Source organism: Hemitrygon akajei, chromosome 13 (genome assembly GCF_048418815.1).
Source record: "Hemitrygon akajei chromosome 13, sHemAka1.3, whole genome shotgun sequence".
NCBI lineage: Eukaryota > Metazoa > Chordata > Chondrichthyes > Myliobatiformes > Dasyatidae > Hemitrygon > Hemitrygon akajei.
In genome coordinates, this window is record NC_133136.1 from 32,980,231 (window position 1) to 33,003,104 (window position 22,874).

A 22,874-nucleotide genomic window follows, 5' to 3' on the forward strand; every position below is an offset into this window, starting at 1 on the left:
TACAAAGGGAACTATCGACATTCTGTACAATGATTTGTGCAGACCCACTATGAGTGTGACCCTTACCAAGGGACAGATGCCTATCTACTATATTTGATAGATGGCCTGCAAAATGAAATACCCAGGGATTCCTTAGTCTCTTATGATAGCTGAGAATTGTTTCTGTAATTTTTTTTGTTTTTGTAGGCATTCCTTGCATTGGTTTGTGTGTGGAAATAAAGACCAACTACTGTGTAAATAATGATCAGTACTGTGTACTGATCCTAAAAGGATAGAATTTCTGATTCCTTTATTGCCCTTGCAATATTTTTATAATTTTAACCCAAAGTTCTGCTCCTACTCATCAACCTTATGCAAACAATCGTACATGACATCAGTATTAATGGAGTTGCCCTCTTTTAAGGCTACATTCTGCATTTGTCTATATTAAAAGTTATTCATCATTTTTCAGTGCACATGTAATATATTTTTTACTATCCATTATGGATTGTAGATAGTTTCCCTATGCCTGCTTCCAGAACATTGTTAGGTGTTAGAGTTTTTCATCCTTAGCGAAGAAATGTCTTGAATATGAAAGCTTCCTGCTCGGTTCAAGTTGACATTAGCTAGTCTGTTAAATCTGTGTAGATCAACTCAAGTGATTGCATTATTATGTATAGAGTAGAATACACAAGGAATGAGTTAAGTTTAGAATTATGATTATGAAAATTAGCTTTAGTTGGAAAAGATGATACTTTTTTTAGTTTTTAACATATCAAATTTATGTAAGCAATTGTTGATACAATCTTTTTTTTAATTGTAGGCCAATCTGTGAAGCAGCTTCAGAGCTATTACAGTGATTTCTTTCCTGATTATTTTTCGCTGGCTGAGAAGCCCCCTGCAGAGTTCTGTTTGTCACCTGATGGAACCTCTGAAAGTATCTCCATAGATATACTACAGAAGAAAGGTATAAGCCAGCATTTGATGTAAGCAATATCAGATATAATTTAATGAAAGTAACAGCATCAGAGATATTCACTATTCTAAATGTAATATAAAGTATACTTTAAACTAATTCATGGGGATTTTAGTTACAGCTTATCAACATCTAACATTACAAACATTTTATGTGGTAACAGTTACCTTCCTATCAGAATAATTATTTCTACTCAACTGGATTGTAAAACTTCATGCTTAAAAATATTTCCAATGAATGAAATCAGTGACAAGTTAAATAGTTTCCATGATTGCAGAATAATAAAATGTATCATATGAAATATTCTATAAATTTTTAATATGTTTTGTTGCATAAAACTTTCCATTCCAGTGATTATCGAAGTGATTTTTCTAAAGAGAGAAATTGATAACCATATTTTAAAATAGCAATACAAACCCTAACAGTAGGAAAACCAGTACTATTACTCCCTTTTCTTTCCTGTTAGGCCTTGTTAAAGCTGTGAATACTGCTGTTGATCTAATTGTAGCACATTTTGGAACAAGTAGAGATCCTGGTGTAAAGGTAAGATAAATGTAATAACTATTTACTAGTACTTTCCCAGTTTGTAATTTATTTCAATGAAAATCAGCTAATTTCTATTTTGATTGTAATTATTTTTCTATTCAACCTTTTTATTATATTTCATATTTTATGACGTAAAATATAGTACAGTCATTACGAGACCAGGACCAGGTCCGCAATATCTGCATTGACCATGATTCCAAACTAAATTCATGCCATCTATCTGCTTGCACAAGGTTCATATCTTATTGTTTATGTGCTTGCTTAAATGTTTCTTCAACATTTGCAATTGTATTTGCTGCTACCACTTCCATTGGCTATGTGTTTCAGACAGTCAATCAGTCAGTATTTTATTCCTGGTGGAAAGAATCATTGTTTTATCTGTCCCTATAATCTCTGTTTTTTTAACATGATAAAAAATTTCCATGGCTCCAATGGTGCATGAGCCATTAAAGGCAGCACATATGGGTCAGAACATTAAGTTTTTTACATTGAAGCTTCCTGTTTTACATTATCTCCTATCACCTATTTTTCCTGCTAATTCTTTAGCTGGTTCCCTGTCTAATCCCTATATAAATTATACTGTAAATAGATTTGCCTTTTGACCACTTAGAATTAGCTGTGCAGACTGGTTAGTGCAACAAATTAATCATGAACATCATGACAGACTGAAGATACATACTGAGGTGCTGCCTTGACTACAAGTACGCTCATTTGGTTTTGGAGGATAAGAAGCAAGAACCATCTCAAGTACAGTGATCTGTTGTACGCTTTGACGTGAAAGAGACTCTTTCTTTTGGTATCATGTCAAAAAAGCCACAAATTCACTGTGATTCAACATTGTAAAACAATAAAACATGAAAACTTCCAAGGGGGAGGTGAATACTTTTTACAGGCACTGTCTCTTAGTATACGTTGAGAGGAATAATCTGCTTGTCATTCAACCCCTTTGACTCTATCCCTTCATGATCTATTGATAATTGCTAAATTGGGAATAAATGATTGGCACACCAGCACCCCCCCCCCCCCATTCAGCCCTTCTCTTACTGACATCTTCTCAATAAGTTTTAAGTTACTATCATATTTATTTGTCAAAAGTTCTTTTTGAATCAACTTACCCTGCTGTGTTCATATATTGAATTTTAATCAACATGAAACTTTAGCAGGTGTGATCAGTAATGTATTGCAAAGATTGGTGTTTGGATCCCAACTATACACATTATATTAATGATTCAGTGAGAGCACCAAATGTAATATTTCCAAGTTTGCTGATCACATAAAACTCGCTAATGAACATTGAGGAGGATGTAAAGAAGCTTTAAGGAAAGACGAAAAAACTAAATGTGTGAACAACACAACATGGCTGGAATATAATGTGGAAAAACGTGAGGTTCTGCATTCTGCTAAAAATCAAGAAATGTTGAGTGTTTTTAAATAGTGGGAGGTTGTGAAATGTTGATGTTCAAAACGAACTGAGAACTTGTACACAAAGTTTCTTAAAACTAACATGCAGCTGCAGCAAACAATTAGAAAACCAAATGGTACATTGCCTTTTATTGCAAGAGGATTTAAGTACAGGAAAAAATATTTCTTACTGCAGACTTGGTGAGACCACAACTAGATTATTATATTAAATTTGGTATCCCTCCTGAAGATGGATATAATAATAGAAAGAATGCGGGGAAGTTCTCTAGATGACTGACTTGTCATGGGAGGGGATATTGATGAACTTGGCCTCTGTTCTCCAGCATTTGAAAGAATGCAGGAACCTCACTAAAACATGCAAATTCTTGGAGGGGGGCTCTTAATAGGACAGACACAACAAAGGTGTCTCCCCCCCCCCCCCCAGTGGAGAGAATAGAACTAGGGGAATCCATGTCAGAAAAAATGGCAAACCGTTTAGAATTGAAATATGGTATCTTCTTCATTCAGAGTACTTTGAATACTCTGTGTTGGAGCACTGCAAAAAGTCATTAATTGCATTCAAAATAGAGACTTCTAGCTATTGAAGGAAATAAGGAATATGAGATGCTGAGATGGAAGATCTGCCATGATTTCATTCAGGGGTGCAATAGAATCGAAGGGAGGCTCTGGTTCAAATTTATTATGTACTTATGCTCATCTTTGCCATCCTAATATTACTCCAATGTTTTGAAATTTCATAGAGTGCAAGATTTGCTGACAAAAATACTGCTCACCACATTTCTGGAATCATTTACAATGGTGTGAATGTTTTTTGCAGCAAGTGTAGGAATATATTGCCCACACCATTTCAAACACAATGTTTGATTTGTTTTGCTTTTGTTTTGCAGGCAAAACTTGGGAACAGTTCAGTCAGTCCCAATGTGGGCCATTTGGTACTTAAATATCTGTGTCCAGCGATAAGAAATATTCTTCAGGATGGGCTGAAGGCATATATTCTGGATGTTATCGTAGGACAAAGGAAAAACCTGCCATGGACAGTCATTGAAGCTTCCACTCAGCTTGGTATGACATTTAGTACTTGCTATATAAAGTCATAATGCTCAATTTGCAGATTGTGATTTAAATAAGGCTTCTTACTGTATCATAATGTATAGGTGTGGAATCGTGGCTCATTACTCATCAACACAGTTTCTATTAAACGGAGAAGAAACCTGTTTAATAAAATTTGGCGAAATGTGTAGGATGAGTATAAAAATCATTGAGAAAAGTATCTTAGGGTAGATCAAGTGTGGTGGCTGAATACTTAAATTGCAAGTATTAATCAAACATTATTGCTTGAAGTGCTAATATGAAAGGGCATAAAGGTGATTAGTAGAAAGTATAGGGGTATGTCATAGGCAAGTTTTTTTTTACACAGAATGGCAAGTACATGGAATGCTCTACAAGAGGTGATGATAGAGGCAAATAAATTAGAGAGATTTAAGAGACTCTTAGATAGGCACATGGATGAAAGAAAAAAATGGGAGGCTATGTGGGATATAGTTAATTGATATAGTTGTTGAAGAAAGTGCAAAAATGGGTCTATCAATTGCAAAAAGACAGAATGTATGGTGATATCTAAAAAGAAGGAGAATCCTATCTGCAGGCTGAGAATAAACGGGGAAGACATAAAACAAGTACAGAACTTTTGCTACTTAGGAAGCTGGGTGACATCAGATGGCAGGTGTGACATGGACATCACAAGAAGAATAGGGATGGCAAAAGACACCTTTACGAGAATAAAGAGTATACTGACCAACACTAAACTAAGCATGACAACCTGCCTCAGAGTACTGAAATGTTACGTTTATCCAGTTATGTTATATGGCTCAGAATGTTGGACAATATCTAGTAACATAAGGAAATGAATTGAAGTAGCAGAGATGTGGTTTTTGAGGAGGATGCAAAGAATATCATGGATGAAATGAATATCTAATGAGGATGTCACGAACAGAGCAAGCACAAAAAGAGAAATAATGTTTGAGATCATGAAAAGGCAACGTAACTTCATTGGACATGTGATTAGGAAAGAGGAGTTAGAATGCACGTTAATTATGGGAAAGATTGAAGGGAAGAAAGCAAGAGGAAGGCAAAGACAAATAATGATGGAAACAGCAGCTAGAGAACTGGAAATGAATACCAATGAATTGATCCACTTCTCCCAAAACAGGAGTGTGTGGGCCGTGGCAGTCAAAGCTTAAATTGGGCATGGCACCTGATGATGATGATGATGATGATGTGGGAGAGAGGGATAGATTGATCTTGGAGTAGGTTAGAAAGTTGGCACAACATTGTGGAGTGAAGGCCCTGAGCTGTGCTGTACTGTTCTATGTACTACATCATGGGTGGTGGTTGGATGTCCAATTTACCCTATAATAGTACATGGGTAGTAGCTGGTGGTAGCTAGGTGTTAGAGAGTGGGATCTGAACACGATGTTGTTGGTTGAGGTTTGAATTGGACATCCTGGCTGAAAATCTTGAATACAGATGAACGTGTTGGGCCAGGGAGAATGCTCCTGCTTCCCTTCAGGCACAAATAATGGGATAAACACGTCTTGTTGTTTGAATCCATTAAAATTGCATCAGTCTTCACTGTGAAAGACAATAGCAGTGTGCCAGATGTTGAAGGGTGTGAAAGAAGAGAAGTGAGTGCAGTTACTATTACAAGGGTGAAGGTGCTCAAAAAGCTGAAAGACTTAAGAGTACATAGTCACCCGGACCAGATGAACTGCATGGTTCTGAAAGGGGTAGTGGTAGAGATTGTGGAGGCATTAGTAATGATCTTTCAAAAATCATTGAACTCTGGCATCGTGCCAAAGGACTGGAAAATTGCAAAAGTCACTGCAGTCTTTAAGACAGCAGAAAGGCAACTGAAAGAAAATTATAGACCAGTTAGCCTGACCTCAGTGGTTAATAAGATGCTGGAGTCAATTGTTAAGGATGAGGTTATGGAGTACTTGATGACACAGGACAAAATTAGCATGGTTTCCTTATGGGAAAATTTTGCTTGATGAACCTGTTGGAATTTTTTGAGGAGATTACATGTAGGATAGATAAAGGGGATGCAGTGGATGTTGTACTTTCAGAAGGCCTTTGCAAAGATGTCACACATGAGGCTGCTTACCAATTTAAGAGCTCATGGCATTACAGGTAAGTTGTTGGCATGGTTAGAACATTGGCTGATTGGTATGAGACAGTGATTGGGAATAAAAGGATCCTTTTCTGATTGGCTGCCAGTGACTAATGCTGTTCCACAGGAATTGATGTTGGGACTGCTTCTTTTTATGCTGTATATCAATGATTTAGGTAATGGAATAGATGGCTTTGTTGCCAAGTTTGCAGATGATTTGAAGATTAGTGGAGGGGCAGGTAATGTTGAGGAAACAGGTAGGTGCAGAAGGGCTTAGACAGATTAGGAGAATGGGGAAGAAAGTGACAAATGAAATACAATGTTGGAAAATGCATGGTCATGCATTTTGGTAGTAGAAATAAATGTGCGGACTATTTTCTAAACATGGAGAAAATACAGGAATCTGAGATGCAGAGGGACTTGGGAGTCCTTGTGCAGAACACCATGAAGGTTAACTTACAGGTTGAGCCAGTGATGAGGAAGGCAAATGCCATATGTTACGTTCCTCAGTAACCGGGTGACTTACCAGCAAAGATAGATAGGTCCGCTGAAGCTTGGTGCTACTATGAACGTTTTTATTTATAAAGGGGCACAAACGTATGGTTACTACAAAACATTCAGATCATATACATCGTCAAAACTCAATCTAAAGCACAGGTATAGTAATAATCAATCAAAAAATGAGCTCTATCGTTGTCTAGGGGATACTGAGTCCAATTGGGTATAAGAGTCACTCAAAGTCTGCAGGCTTCCCCGTTTCGGGAACCGCTGACATTTCACGTGTTGGATAGAGAGAGAAGGAACACTTGCCCGTCGTCTTTGCGAAGCAAATCCCTGTTGTTAGTTAAAACGGTTTGTCCTTTGGTTCCAGCCACAGACTCCCGATCCGAAATCTAACGCACGTGGCTTCCTGCTCCGACGGGAAGCACTATCGTGTCTTCTTCGTGTGTCTCCTTGGTGCGTCTGAGGCCCCGCCTCGGCAGCCCACCTTTTATCTGGACTGGCAGGGTTGTCGATGTCCATCAGGGTCGGGGGGGGGGGGCGAGGCAATCTTTCCCCCATCACCCATCTCACCTTGCCCTGAGGGTCTGCACGTAGGCCAGTTCCTTATTCCACAAAGGTGTCTCCCAAGACAATGGCTATGTCCAAGGCTTTTGTCTTGTTGAGCGACCAGCCCACATTCCAAACCGTAAGGCTCTCTCTCTCTCTCTCTCTCTCTCTTGCGATTCTCACAAAGGAGGGGGCTGAGGTCATAACACATGTTAGTATTCATTTCAAGAGGTCTAGAATACAAGAGCAAGGATATGATGCTGAGGCTTTGTAAGGCACAGGTGAGGCCTCACCTTGAGTATTATGAACAGTTTTGGGCTCCTCATCTTAGAAAAGATTTGCTGGCATTGGAGAGGGTTCAAAAGAGGTTCACAAGAATGATTCAAGGAATGAAAGGGTTATCATACAGAAATTTGATAGCTCAGAGTCTGTATTCGCTGTAATTTAGAAAGATGAGGAGGTTTCTCTTTGAAAACTTTTGAATGTTGAAAGGCCAAGACAGAGTAGATGTGGAAAGGATATTTCCCATGGTGGGGGAGTCTAGGACAAAAGGAAGCAGCCTCCCTAGGTAGAACAGATATGTGGAGAAATTTCTTTAGCCAGAGGGTGGTGAATTTGTGAAAATTATTACCACAGGCAGCTGTGGAGACCAGATCGTTGGGTGTATTTAAGGTGGAGATTGATTGGTTCTTGATTGGATGTGGCATCAAAGTTTACTGGGAGAAGGCTAGGAAGTGAGGCTGAGGAGAGGGAGAAAGGGATCAGCTATGATTGAATGGCAGAGCAGACACGATGGATCAAATGGCTCCTTTGTCTTATGGCCTTAAAATTGGAAGTGGTTTGTTTGGGAAGTTTAAAGTTTTATCTTCTACCAGCAGTGGATTCACCTGTCTTTGGAGGTTAAAATTTCACTTTCTCTTGCTTGTAAGATTTGTGCAACATCAGTGAAACTCAAGTCAACTTTTGTTGAAATAATGTGTTTTCCTCTGCATTTATCCTTATGTGTTTACTGGTATTGGTTGTTCATTGTTTCCAACAACCGAAACCTGTGCGAGAGGAGTTTTATTGTGAAAAAGATATTGCACTCAGGCAGTTCCACTCACTCAGACTCGAAAATCTTGGTCCAATGGTATGAAAAATCATCACGACTGGAGACTTCCTCAGCTGCAGTGGATAGGCATGATGCCTTCTGTGCCTTGTCATGCTCTTCACTCCTCACAAAGTGTTGCAGCACTGCCTTCTTGGCCATTGGATCTCGAGGTTGATCTCATTTGCTCAGTCTGCTGGAACTGGCTTCATATGCTGGGGTAGGCATATCCCTACTTCACCGGTGTTGGAGGTTCCTGGCTACCTCACCTGGTTAGCTCACCTGTCAAAGTGGTGTACCTGGGTGTGGCCGCTGTTGCATACAGTTATTTGGAGCCACAGGTGAAAGCTGGGTGGTAAGTGGGGACCAATGGTGGACGAGCTACCCCTGGGCAGAGCACGACAAGCCCACCACCAGCTACCCCTCCCTGGACACCCCATACACCCCATATACTGGTATCACTAGATTACAACCTATCCCTGTTCTTTATCTGTCAACATAAATTTAACACTGACCCATCACTTTTAATACATAAGTCCTAAAATAGATTTAAGGAAACAAAACAAATTGTACCAGGGAAGGAAATTCGAGGAATGCTTGTCAGATGTTTGATAAAACACTTATCAAAAAAAGAAAACAATGTTGTGAGATGAAGGAACTTAATTAAGGGAACGTCAGAGCACTGTTGCTAAGAGGGAACACAGATAAATGGTCAGTTGTGATCTTTCTGAATGTCAGAACAAATGTGAAGGGCTCAATGACCTTCTGCTTCAATTCCTTATGTTTTCATGGGAGATAAGACAACAAAAGGTAAGATTTCTTATGGGTTTCATGTCTAGAAAAACTAAATCACTTTGTTCTCCTAATTTGCTTTACGTTAATTTAGTGATAAGTGTTTATTACATACAATGAGGCGACACAAAGCAGGTCAGATATCATCTTCATTTCTCTTAATGAACAGTCGATATTTCAGGCTGTTCATTTCTCTACATAGATGCTACCATCATCAGGACTGGAACGAAGCAGCCAGAAAGAAAGGGTGGAGAGAAGGGGAAAAGCATGAATTGGCAAGTAATAGGTGAATCTACCTGAGGGGGGAAGGTAGGTAGATGGGAGGAGGTTGGTAAGTGAGAATGATGTGAGATGGTAGGAGGTGATTGGCGGAAGAGGCAAAGAGGCAAAATTTTATGATATATGCTGGGGATATTGTATTGCCAGGGATATGTAGAACAGAGTGATCTAGGAATAATGTTGCATAGTGCATAGTTCCCTGAAGGTGGAATCTCATGTGGATAGGATGGTGAAGAAAGCTTTTGGTATGCTGGCCTTTATAAATCAGAGCATTGAGTATAGGAGTTGGGATGTAATGTTAAAATTGTACAAGGTATTGGTAAGGCCGAATTTGGAGTATTGTGTACATTTCTGGTCACCAAATTATAGGAAAGATGTCAACAAAATAGAGAGAGTACAGAGAAGATTTACTAGAATGTTACCTGGGTTTCAGCACCTAAGTTACAGGGAAAGGTTGAACAAGTTAGGTCTTTATTCTTTGGAGCGTAGAAGGTTGAGGGGGGACTTGATAGAGGTACTTATAATTATGAGGGGGATAGATAGAGTTGACGTGGATAGGCTTTTTCCATTGAGAGTAGGGGAGATTCAAACAAGAGAACATGAGTTGAGAGTTAGGGGCCAAAAGTTTAAGGTAACACAAGGGGGAATTTCTTTACTCAGAGAGTGGTAGCTGTGTGGAATGAGCTTCCATAGAAGTGGTAGAGGCAGGTTCAGTATTGTCATTTAAAGTAAAATTGGATAGGTATAGAAGTGCGGGTCAGTGGGACAGGGTGAGAGTAAGCGTTCGGCACGGACTAGAAGGGCAGAGATGGCTTGTTTCCGTGCTGTAATTGTTATATGGTTATATTAAACCTGATTCTGAACAAGATGAAATCTACTAAGAGAGGACAGTAGACCATGGAATAAAGAGGAGTTGGGGAACAAAAGGGAGAAAAGTGTGCCTGATGGGCAGATCATAGTGTGGGAGGAAGGAATGTGAAGAGAAGGGGTGAAGGGGCCAGAGGGACATGGGAAAATAAAATGGGGTGGAAAAGAGGGGAGTTGTTACTGGAAGTTAGGGAAATTGATGTTGATGCTGTCAGGTTGGAGATTACCAGGACGGAAAATGAGGCATTGTTCATTTAATCTGCATCTAGCCTTGATTTTGGTAGTGGCGGAAGTGTAGACAGACATGTCAGTGTGGGATTGAGAAGTGGATTTAAAATGGCTAGTCACTGGGAGATCTTGGCTGCTGTGGCAGATGGAGCAAAGGTGCTTGACGAAGTGATTCCTCAATTTGCCTGGGGTCTTACCAATGTACATAGCAGAGGCCACACATTACTCTGAAGAAAAGTACCAGTGATCGGTTCAAAAGTACTTAATCAAACAGAACAGAGACAAATATTTGTTCTATATGATAGAATTTCAATTTCAGGGCATATTTATCAAGAAGAACATGTGATCTTTGTTTTGACAACATTTGATTAAAATTGATCTTTGCAGATGCAGATTGCAAATGTAACCCCCGGGTTGCCTCAGGCTCGCTCAGCTTGTTCTCGTCTAGGGGGAGCAGCCTTTGGCCCCACCAAACTGGGTAATCAGCTGGTGTGGATGCTGTGTGATGTCCCTGCCTCGCCAAAGAACAAACAGGACACCATATGCGATTAAATGATTACAGTTTATAAAGATTACTATAACTAAGTAATTAATAACGATACAGTATACATGAAGGAATGGAAAATACAGAAAAGGCGCCAAACTTATCAAAGTCCAAACCACTTCGTGCACAACCGTTGGAGCTCAATTACCGAAGTCTTCTGGCCACCATTCGATCCCCTCCGAACTCCTCGACTCGCAGCTCAGGGCCACCCTAAGTGGTCAACCAAGCATGTCAGAAATGAGCCACGCTCCCGAATAATGGCTTCAAGACAAATTCAAGGAAACAAAGTTTATTAACAGTTCTGCAGAGCTGGGCCCCTTCAGAGAAGGGAACCCTGAACCTTACAGGGCAGCAGGTTTTATCCTTCTTCCTTACCACCCCTCCTCCCTGACTCGGGAGGTACATAGTCTTATCCCATTCCATATTTGGAGTTGTTTTTTTACACGTTTCTGTAAAACAATAGTCCATATCTCAGGACTTCAATGATTCCCCAAACAGTTAATTTTGTCAAGGCTTCTGCATTCATAATTAGATCACACTTGTTTACAGACTTTAACCCAGACATAATTAAATCACAGTTGTCCCTAAACATAATTAAATCATACTTGTCCCTAGACTTTAACCCGGACCTGTCAGAAACGCACATCTTAATTTTGAATCTTACAAAGCACATCTATCTTCTCTCCTCGGGGTACCTCCTGGCCTTGGACCCCCGCTTGGGGTCCGTTCTTCGCCCAGTTTACAGCATCACGTCCTCTCTCTCTCACCCCCTCACGCCGAACTCCCCAAAAGCCGGCCAACAATAGCTTACAGACTCCGAAGAAAGAACATTAATCCCAATTGGTTTACAAAGGAATACAATTCTTGTTATCAGTAAAATTTAACCCAAACAAGCTTCCAGCAGTCTCTCTCAACAAAGAAGCATTCCTACTTTTAACAAAACAAAGAAGCCATTTTGTTTACATACACAGTAACAAAGAAAAAGAAGAAACACCCTTTACACAAACAACCTGAGCCACAAACACTGAAGCAGAAGACAATTGGAATGTAAAGTTCTGCTTCATTAATTAAATGGCCTAATCTTGCCTTCACTGCTGCTAAGGGATTCAAAGTACAAATTTCCTTTACAGGGAGACACGTCCTTTATATTCAGTTCACATAAGCATTGAAATTTGAAGTCCTTTTCTCAAGTAGAGGGTTAAAAAAATTCAGTGGTCCAAGCATTGATTTCTAGGGACCACAGCCATTTACTATCCTGTGGTCCAAAAAAAATCTCAGCTCTTTACTTTCTGTCTTAGTTTCTTATCTATGTTGACAATTTTCTGTTTATTCCTTGGTGCTCAATTTTGTTAATCAACATTTTATGTGGTTCTCAGCCAAATGCTTTCTGAAAATCCCTGCAGATAATACTTCTTGCATTCCTTCATCAACCTTCTCTGTCATCTTGTCAAAAAATTCAGACAGGCTAGTTAATCTTTGCTGTATATGATACAATTAATCAGTTTAGTTTCATGTGCCCTTAATTACTGTTAAGTTCACTGAAATGTTTACAGTTTTCCTTATTCATTTAAAAATGATGAATATCTGCTGGTGAAACCATAACAAATGTCCAGGAGACTAAAGTTACGTCTTACTTCTGTACTTCAGAATTGTAATTCATAGCTCCAGGTATGATCTATATCACAGCAGCAGCCAGTGTACATAGAACATAGAATATAGAACATTACAGCACAGTACAGGCCCTGTGGCCCACAATATTGCACTGATTTTTGACTTACTCTAAGACCAATCTAACTCTTCTCTCCTACATAGCCCTTCATTTTTCTATCATCCATGTGCCTATCAAGAGTCTCTTAAATGCCCCTACTGTGTCTGCCATAGTTAGAAATTTGTGATAACTTTGAATGTTTCAAATAAAATGTTTTCTTTCATTGTGGTTTTATTACTTAAACTTTTGTCTCTTTAGGTCCTTCTACCAAGGCTCTCAACAATCTTTTTTGCAAGATAAGCCAGTACTCTGAGTTAATGAGTCACAGTACAAGGTTTAACGCATTCATCTTTGGCCTTCTGAAGTAAGTCCTTGCTAACCATAAGAATTTGAAAACAATACTGAAATTGCAATGAAGTATTCAAAATAGTGAAAAGAATGTCACACGTTGTATTACAAGATTATTACTAACTTTGGTAGAATATATATTATTTTAATAAAGTTTTTATTGACTTTAAATTTAAAAACTTCATATATCAAAGGACAGTAGAATTGTCTAGTAAAATTTACTTGTGTAATTCATACAGAGCTTTAAATATGTTTACTTAATTCACCGAGTCATTTTTTGGACTGTAAGTAAACCCAAAATCAGTGCAGGCACCTAGTGCAGATAATGGACTGCCTTCATACAATGCTGTTGATGATTTCATATTCTAAATCTTCATTTTAGTTGTAATATTTAAGATTATTATCAATGCCTTCAAGTTCTTAAGTTCACTACTTCAACAAATTCCTAATTTGTTGAAATAGTGAAATCATTTTATTTTCACTCCCGGCTGTTTCTGGCATCTCCAAGCCTGAATGCTTGAAACCACAGTGAGCAAAACAGTACAGAATTGTCTCACTGCTTTTTCTCGCTAACTATCAGTAACAGAAATTGCTGCTTTTTGAAGACAAACACACGCAACTGACACTATTTAAAAGCTGTTAGCTCAAAACACAGTTTAGTGTATAACAGCCACACAAGTGCATGTGACTACTGGTACTTAGAAACTGTTCAGCAACTGATTCCTGCCTCAGTTAAGGGGCACAGTGTCTGAATTAAATAATGATAATCCTGGCTATTTCTCAATTAGTTTTGTTCTTTTAATGTTGTATCTAATATGTAGCTGCCCCAATTAACCAGAAACCACTGTACATTGTTTCTACCCTCTATACCAAACTAGGGAAAATCTTAAAAATTGAGTTCTGAATTTAAAGTAATGAACAAAAAGTTAACTTCTTGTGGATTCATAATGCTTCCAAGGGCTACCTCTGTGCAGTAATTAAAGTTGAATCATGCAATGTGTGACAAAATACAAGCTGATAGCTTTTAGTTAACATATAAATAAACTTAAATCCAGGTTTAAGTATTTAAGTGAGTTTGAAAGCCAGCTTAACATTTTGTTTTACTATTTTGTCTTTAATACAGTATCAGATCATTGGAGTTTTGGTTTAATCACTTGTATAATCATGAAGGTAAGATCACTATTGCTAGATTTTTTCAACTAAGTAGTTTACTGTGACTAATGGTGTTCCCTAAGGGTTCATGCTGGGCCCATTGTTATATGTCATCTGTATTAATGATTTGGATGAGAATATATGAGGAATAGGTAATAAATTTGAAGATGTTAAAAGAGGTAGCGTGAAGAGGAGTATCAAGAATTCCAGTGGGAACTCGATCAACGGGATAGGTGGCGCTGCAGAATGGTAAATGGAATTTAGGTAGATTAGGTTACAATTACAAAATGTGATCATTTTCTGTTACAAGACGTTGGTGAGGCCGTATTTGGAATATTGTGTTCCATTTTGTGTTCCTGTTATTGGAAGTATGTGCTTAAACTGGAAAGAGTGCATAAAAGACTTACAAGGACGTTGCCAGGATTTGAGGAATAGAGGTGTAGGGAGAGGTTTAGATAAACTGGGTCTTTACTCCCTGAGTGCAGGAGACTGAGGACTCAGAAGTATATAAAATCATAAGGGCACAGATAGGGTGAGTCACCTTTGTTCCAGGACTAGGTAAACAAAAACTAGAGGCTGTAGATTTTTGAACGGTGAACGGTTTAATGAGAATACGAGAGGCAATGCTTTTATACAGTGAGTGATCGATGTATGGAACTATATATGGAATATATACTAGAGGAAGTAGATGAGGTAGATACATTAGATAACAAGTATGGATAGGTATGTTGATCTAGGGTCAAGTTCAAAGTAAATTTATTATAAAAATGTAGCAGTATATTCATTTTCTTGTGGGCATTCACAGTAAATACAAGAAACATAATAGAACTGGATGGATAAACAACCAATGTACAGAAAACAACAGACTATGGAAATACAAAAAGAAAGATATGGGTGAAATAATAATATAATAACAAATAAATCTTGAGAACATGAGATGAGTCCTTGAAAGTGAGTCCAGTGGTGGGTGAGTGAAGTTGAGACAAGAGTGGGATTTAGAGGGATATGTGATAAGTACTGGGAAATAGGATTAGCTTGGCTATATATGCATCTTGGTTGGTTATGACACATATGGACCAAAGGGCTTTTTTTCTATGCTGTATGAATGACTCTATGGTGTTGGCGCGTGGCCTAGTGGATAAGGCATCGGACTAGTAATCTGAAGGTCACTGGTTCGAGGCTCAGCGGAGGCAGCGTGTTTGTGTCCTTGAGCAAGGCACTTAACGACACATTGCTCTGCGAAGACCCCGGTGCTAAGCTGCTTGGGTCCTAGTGCCCTTCCCTTGGACAACATCGGTGGCGTGGAGAGGGGAAGGCTTGCAGCTCAACTGCCGATCTTCCATACAACCCTGCGCAGGCCTGCACCCTGGAAACCTTCCAAGGCACAAATCCATGGTCTATTATGACTCTATGACTATACTTGTGCAACACTATCAACTCTGGATTAGAAATTCCTGGAAGGCTGTGGAACTACCAGGAATGTAGCTAGATAAGGCATTTGTATATTAGTCAACTCTGCTGTTGGCCCCATTCCATTTCTTGTGGTTGAAGTCATTAGCACTAGAGAAAAGGGTTTTACAATGTTTATAGTTTGCAATTTTATATTGTTGGATGATATGTTTTAAAGTATTTGGAGGTAGAAATTGAAATTGGGAATTATGAGAAAAGTCCTGGTTTACAAATGCTCGCTTTACAATTTTTTACTATGCTGCAGTCTTTTTGGGACATACAAGTTTAATTTACCAATTTTTTTCACTATGATGAACAGATTGAAGACCAGTCAATATTGATATATCGAGTTCAACAAAAATGGCCAGCCATTTAACTTACAGCTAGCTAAAAGAATAACAGGAATAGGAGAACAGTTAAGAGTGAGAGAAGGAGGAAAGACAGTGGTGGGTGAAAAAAGGATGGAGAGCTTAGGGCGTCAGGGAGGTGGGGTAAGGGAACAAAATCGGCAAGGGAATAGATGACTTACAGCAGGAGGAATATGGGTGAGAAAAGTAGCAAGCTGTAGGTGGTGTTGGTGTGAATAACAGGTGACTGTCAGTAGATGGCAAAGAAGGAAGCAGTGCAAATCAGGAACAGAGAGCTGGCTAGAGCAGAAACATGGCTGAAAAGAGCTGTGCAAGAGAAATGGTGAGCAACAGCCAGGGGTGAGAAAGAGTTGATAAAGGCACAAAATACACGAAAATAAGAACAGGGCTGGGCTACCAGACCCTTCAAGGTTGTACTACCATTCAAGATGTTCATGGCCCTTAATCCTCTTCTATGCCAGATCCTCATGACACTTAGATATATATTTGAAAAATTGAGGCCTAGCTCCACCTTAAATATATCTAATGGTCCACATTCACTTCTACCACTCCCAGAGGCAGAAAATTCCAGTGATTCACCACCCTCTGAGGGAAGAGATTTCTGTACATCTTAGTTTTAAACAACTGGCCCTTTTATTTCATAGTTGCGTCCCATTTTATGATTTTTTTTTCTAAACTTAAGAATTGTTAGGACAATCTTCTCAGCCCAGAAATTAACCTGGTGAATCCCTTTTGTACTTCCTCCAGTACTACAACATTTTTTTAGGTATGGGGAACAAAACTTTTCACAGAGTTCCGGATGTGATCTCACCAGCATCCTATACAAAATCTCCCTGTTACTAAGCACCATCCTGTTTGTAGAAAGACCAAAGCGTTGTTTGCCTTTATAACTACTTTTTGTGATTCATGCATTAGGAGACTTAAATTCCTCTGAACTTCATTCATTTGCAGTTACTCTTCATTTATAAAATATTGACTTGACCACTTTTACTGAAGTGCATGACTTCCAGTTTTTCACCTATCACACAATCTAGCTATAACCCTTTAAATAATCACAAAGTTCTCAACACAATATGTCTTTCCACCTGGTTTTTGCTATTATTGGCAAACTTGGAAACCTTACATTTTGTTCCATCCTCTAGGTTTTTACCAAAACTAGTAAACAATTAAGGTGATCCCTGGGGTGCTCCACTAATTACATCACTCCAGCCTGAAAAGGATCTATTTATTCCTGACAACCAGTATTCAATACATGCTAATGTACTTCCTCCAATGTCTTTGAGCTGTTAATTAATGCACCTTCCTCTTAGGCATCTTGCCATACCTTTTGGAAATCTAAATACTCTGCATTGATAGGTTCTCCTTTATTAGATCTCCATGATATCTTCTTAAAGAATTCAAGCAAATTTGTCAAATGTAATTTTTATAAAACCATGCCAATGGGGTTTGATTATATTTAGCTTTCCTATATTATGAGTTATTTTCTTCTTGATTATTTCCTCTAGCATCTTGTCAACAATAGAGGTTAAACTAACTGGCTTATGGTTTCCCACAATATGTCCTCCTCCTACTTTGTTCAAAGAACTGACATTGTCCATTTCCAATCTTCAGATATCCTCCCAGAATTCAGTGAGTTTTGAAAATTTTCAACCACTGTCTCTGCAGCTATTTCCTTTAATACCCTCAGGCTTAGACCGTTGAGTCCCATTGATTTGTCTACCTTTCATCCCAAGATTTTCGATGATACTATATCCTTGTGATTGAGGTTTTTATTAGTTTCTCCATGTTTTTTGAAATTATCCCATTTGTTATTTAAAGGATATTTGCTGTGTCTTCCATAGTGAAGACTGATGCAATAAAAATGATTAAATACATCTGCCACTCTTTGTTTTCTGTTTTTTATTCAGCAGCCTCATTCTCTACACTTTAGCTGTCTTCTTTCCATTTTTCTCATCTTATGAGCTTTTCAATCTTTCCCCGCTGGATCCTGGAATATTTCCCATCCTCTGGCTGACCACTCATTAGCCCTTGCTGCCTTCAATTTAACATTCTCGGTGACATAACTGGTGACCCCTGTTTCCATCCAAGGGGTCAGTGTGGACATGGTGGAGGATTACAAATACCTGGGGATACGAATTGACAATAAACTGGACTGGTCAAAGAACACTGAGGCTGTCTACAAGAAGGGTTAGAGCCGTCTCTACTTCCTGAGGAGGCTGAGGTCCTTTAACATGTGCCGGACGATGCTGAGGATGTTATACGAGTCTGTGGTGGCCAGTGCTATCATGTTTGCTGTTGTGTGCTGGGGCAGCAGGCTGAGGGTAGCAGACACCAACAGAACCGACAAACTCATTTGTAAGGCCAGTGATGTCGTGGGGGTGGAACTGGACTCTCTGATAGTGTTGTCTGAAAAAGAGGATGTTGTCCAAGTTGCATGCCATCTTGGACAATGTCTCCCATCCACTCCATAATGTACTAGTTAGGCACAGGAGTACATTCAGCCAGAGACTCATTCCACCGAGATGCAACACTGAGTGTCATAGGAAGTCATTCCTGCCTGTGGCCCTCAAACTACAACTCCTCCCTCGGAGTGTCAGACACCCTGAGCCAATAGGCTGGTCCTGGACTTATTTCCACTTGGCATAATTTACTTATTATTTAATTATTTATGGTTATATATTGCTATATTTCTACACTATTCTTGGTTGATGTGACTGTAACAAAACCCAATTTCCCTCGGGATCAATAAAGTATGTCTGTCTGTCTCCTGGACCTTTAGAATTGAAATTGGCTTCTTATTGAAAAGTTTGTCTTGCATACAGTTCATGCAGATCAAATCTTTACACAGTGCATTGAAGTAGAGCAAGGTAGAACGATAACAATGCAGAATGAAGTACATCAGCTACAGAGAAAGTGTGGTGCAGGTAAACAGTAACCACAGATTATGCATCTTTCTTGGGGAATCCCTTTTCCTAATTGGAATAAGTTCTTTCTGAGCATTATGAACCAATTGTTTAAATACCACCAGCAGACCAATCCCTTAGCTGCTTTTCACAGCTCACTTCAGGCAACTGCACCTTCAAAGCATTGCGATTGTCCTTATTTAAGTGGCAAGTGCTTTTGGTCCTGTGATGCTCATCCTCCAATTGCAATTGTGATTTCAGCATAAACTGCTTCTAAAGTACATTACCTTCCACTGACTCTATGTCCCAATTCAACACCATTCCAAAACATTGATTAATAACACTAGCCCACCTTCTTTCCCTTTGGCATATACTTTTGGAACACAATACAACCTGGAATGGCTTCTCAGTAATAGCTATTTAACCTGTGCCTTCATCTTAGTTTTATTGCAGATAAAGACTGTTAAGCATTGGCATTTTAAAAAATCATTTTATTAACTCTGAATTTGCTCTATGCTGAATGATTTTGCTTGCATGTGCTGCCCCAGCATGCCACACTTTGCTTATCAATTTTACCCTCAGAAATCCATGCCAATGTTCTCTCATTTCCTCATGATTTTCTGAACATTAATACAATGAACTGCCAAAGGAAGTGGTTGAGACAGGTACAATAATAACATTTAAAAGTCACTTGGACATGTACTTGGATAGGAATTACAGGGATATGGGTCAAAGAAGGGGAAATAAGAATAGCTTTCATGGGTATCTAGCTCATCGTGGACTTTTGGCCCAAAGAACCTGATTCTGTGCTGTATTACTCTGAGTTTATGCTGTTTGTGGAATCCTATCTCTGTTTACTTAGTTTAAAGTCCTATTACAACTCACTTTAAGTGATTCTCCAGGAAAACTCATAAATCTTGATGATTCAGCATCTATCTGATCAAGCATGTTTGCCTTGCATCCTGTCCACTCACTGCAGCCCTAATTCTTGAGCTCTCTTTAAACCCACCAGTTTCTTTTTGGTTATGCTCCCTTGAAACTAAGCAGATTCTGTTTTCTTTGCTCTCTTTAAATCTAATGGGTTATGTTCTCATATTCCATTTAAAAATTAATGGGTTTACTATAAAATATGTTGTTATACTATGAAACATCTTTAACATTTTGACCCAAAACACTGGATAATAACCATGAGAAAGTAGTCCCAAAACATTGAGTATCTACTCTTTTCCATAGACTCTGCCTGACCTGCTGAGTTCTTCCAGTGGTTTGTGTGTGTTCCTTGACAATAACATCTAATAGTCTGGCACCACCAAAGTACTACGTATACCAGATTAATAGATTTTTACTGCTCATGAATAATTGTACCAAAAAATTTTGATTGGGCTTAGAATTTTATAAAACATTTACATCAAATTTTGATGCCTTGGATTTCCATTCCAGCAGATGTCATAATAATCTTAAATCTGTGGTGCAATTGTCAGATAATTAATCCAAGGCCTTTGGTGAGAAGCAGATTTTGTAAAATTAGCGTAATGAAGTAGTTTTGCATATATTTAAGTATTAGTCAAACACGTGAAACTGGTATTGTTGTTTCAGCCTACCTACATACTTGTATAGCAGCATTTTTTCCTCTTTTTGTGGTGTGTTCGATACTGAATACCTAAACTGTGACATTTCTTAATTTCTCTTTTTTTTAGATATTATTGGAATTCACTATCTGTCCACAGGCTTCCTAGCCCTGTCACATAGTGTTTGTCAGGCTCTGTTTGAGGAACTCCTGCTTTTGCTGCAGCCTCTTTCATTACTGCCTTTTGATCTAGATTTGATGTTTGAGCACCATGTTATTCAAATGAACAAAGAGCAACAAAAGAAGAAAGAACAGCTCAAAGTGAAGCAAGATCTCTTGCAGTCTGTGCACTCTACCTTCCAGCTGATGAGAACCAATGGTAGCAGTGATGGTGCGAATAAAAACTCTGGCTCTCAGCAGAACAGGGAGGAGAAGCCACAAAGGATCACACAAAATGTAGTTACATTGAATGGTACAATGTCAAAAGATGCAATATTATTGGGTAAAGATGATAAAGAAGTGGAAAAAGTGGAGAGAATGCAAAAGGAGAAAGTAATGGACATGAAAAAGGACAAGCAAGCAGGATGGTGGTACCAACTCATGCAGAGTTCGCAGGTGTACATTGAAGGATCTTCTGAAGAATCAAAGTTTGTGAAATGGGAGAAGAGAAAGAAGCATAGTAATGGTGTTGTGCCAGTACAGTTAGATATGGATGTGGAGAAGAGGTCGGTTCGAGAAGGTGTTGTAGAAGGAGCAGAGAATAGGGCTATATCTGAGTTTCAAAATTCGGATATTTGCCATATGGCGCCTGGTCTGGCCACATCAAATGAAGTGGCATTAGCCACCAAGGAACTCCTAAAAAAGACTCAGCTTGAGAATTCTAAGATTGAAAACAAATCTTCTTGGATGGGGAGTCCTCCTGAATCGGTGCTACATGAACTTAAACATGGCAAAGTGAATGAAAGTGTGGCTTCATGTGAACATGGTGAACAGCCAGAGAAAAAGCTAAATGTTGAACACGCTGAAGGCAAGCAAGGAATGTGGCTAGGCCGACTCTTTGGTGCAAGTGTAAATCAGTCTAGAAAGGAAGAATCAAGGCTGGTGAAATCACAGAAAAGCAGGTAAGGCTTTTTCTTATTATCATGCTGAAGTAATGCTGCCAGAACCACAGCATTTATTCACACTCATCTGTGGACGTTGCAAGCAAGGTTGATATCTATTGGCTATCCAACTGTTGGTGAGCTGATTGCATGTTAGACAACTACAGCCAGCAAATAAGATATAATTACAATGAGCCAACAATGTTCTAAGGCTAACAATCTGTCAGACCATATAGAAAAGACAGATTTCTCCAGTCCAGATGAATGGCCTTGACTTAAAACATCAAATTTTGATACCAGTTCTCACCACCAGTGTGACCTTTCATTGATTACGTTGTATTTTTTATTTGTATATACTGTGCACATCCACAGGAAAATGAATCTCAGGGTAGTACATATATCGTGATGTATACCTACTTTGATAATGATTTAGCTTTGAATTTTCGACCAGCTGAGTTCCTCCAGCATCTTGCTTGTTGTTCTGGGTTCCAACATCGACACTCTTTTGTGTCTTCCTTCCCTAACATTCATTGGTGAACCAGTAAGATTTTTTATAACTATCTGGTATTTTACTGTTTACTTTTATTGGGACCATTAAAAATTTTTTTTTATGGTGTTCATTATCAGAATTTAAATGTCAGAGTGGTTTTAGAACCTGGGTCTTCAGGTCTTTCGTACAGGCCTCTAGATTAGTATGCAGCAAGACAGATATTGATCTTTACCTTTCCTTTATACCACTGCAATACTTGGAATGGTAATCTAATAATACATTAATGAGAAGTTCCAGGATTTAAATCAGTGAAGGAAAATGTCAGATTGATGTATCAAATGAAGGGAACTTGTATATTATTATGCTCCTAAAATATTGAAATTCTTCATGGTAAAGATCACAAATGACATATCCTTGATAAATTATACAGCATGTGCTATTGTTTGTACAATATGGTGAAGGGGCTGGATATTAGATTCACTGGAGGTAGAACATAGAATGGTACAGTACAGAAAAGGTTCCTTAAGGCAGTGATTTTGTACTGATCTAATTAGACTAGTAATCAAACAGTTAACTGAACTATACCCCTTCTGCATATACAAGTCCATATCCCTTCATTCTCAGCACATTTATGTGCCCCTCTAAGAGCATTTAAGTACTACTATCATACTTGCCTCTCTACCACTCCTGGCAGTGCATTTCAGGCACCCATCACTCTCTGTATAAAAATAGAACTTGCTCCCCACATTTCCTTGAACTTCAAGTATCAAGTGTACTGCTCTGCCGTGCACAAGGTCTAACAGCTGTAGCTGTTTCTGTCTAAGTCCTTTGTCAGTATTTTCTCATACTC

General features: G+C 38.8%; 1 protein-coding gene across 6 annotated transcripts in view; it reads left to right on the forward strand.

Annotated features, from left to right (window-relative positions):
* rusc2 (RUN and SH3 domain containing 2) overlaps positions 1-22,874 on the forward strand; it is a 124,031-nt gene that overhangs the window by 84,982 nt on the left and 16,175 nt on the right. For all 6 annotated transcript variants that reach the window (XM_073064368.1, XM_073064372.1, XM_073064371.1 and 3 more), the window contains 6 exons: positions 803-946; positions 1,422-1,498; positions 3,811-3,985; positions 12,906-13,011; positions 14,119-14,165; positions 20,565-21,555. In XM_073064368.1, the coding sequence (XP_072920469.1) occupies positions 803-946; positions 1,422-1,498; positions 3,811-3,985; positions 12,906-13,011; positions 14,119-14,165; positions 20,565-21,555 (1,540 nt within the window). The remainder of the gene's footprint in view (positions 1-802; positions 947-1,421; positions 1,499-3,810; positions 3,986-12,905; positions 13,012-14,118; positions 14,166-20,564; positions 21,556-22,874) is intronic.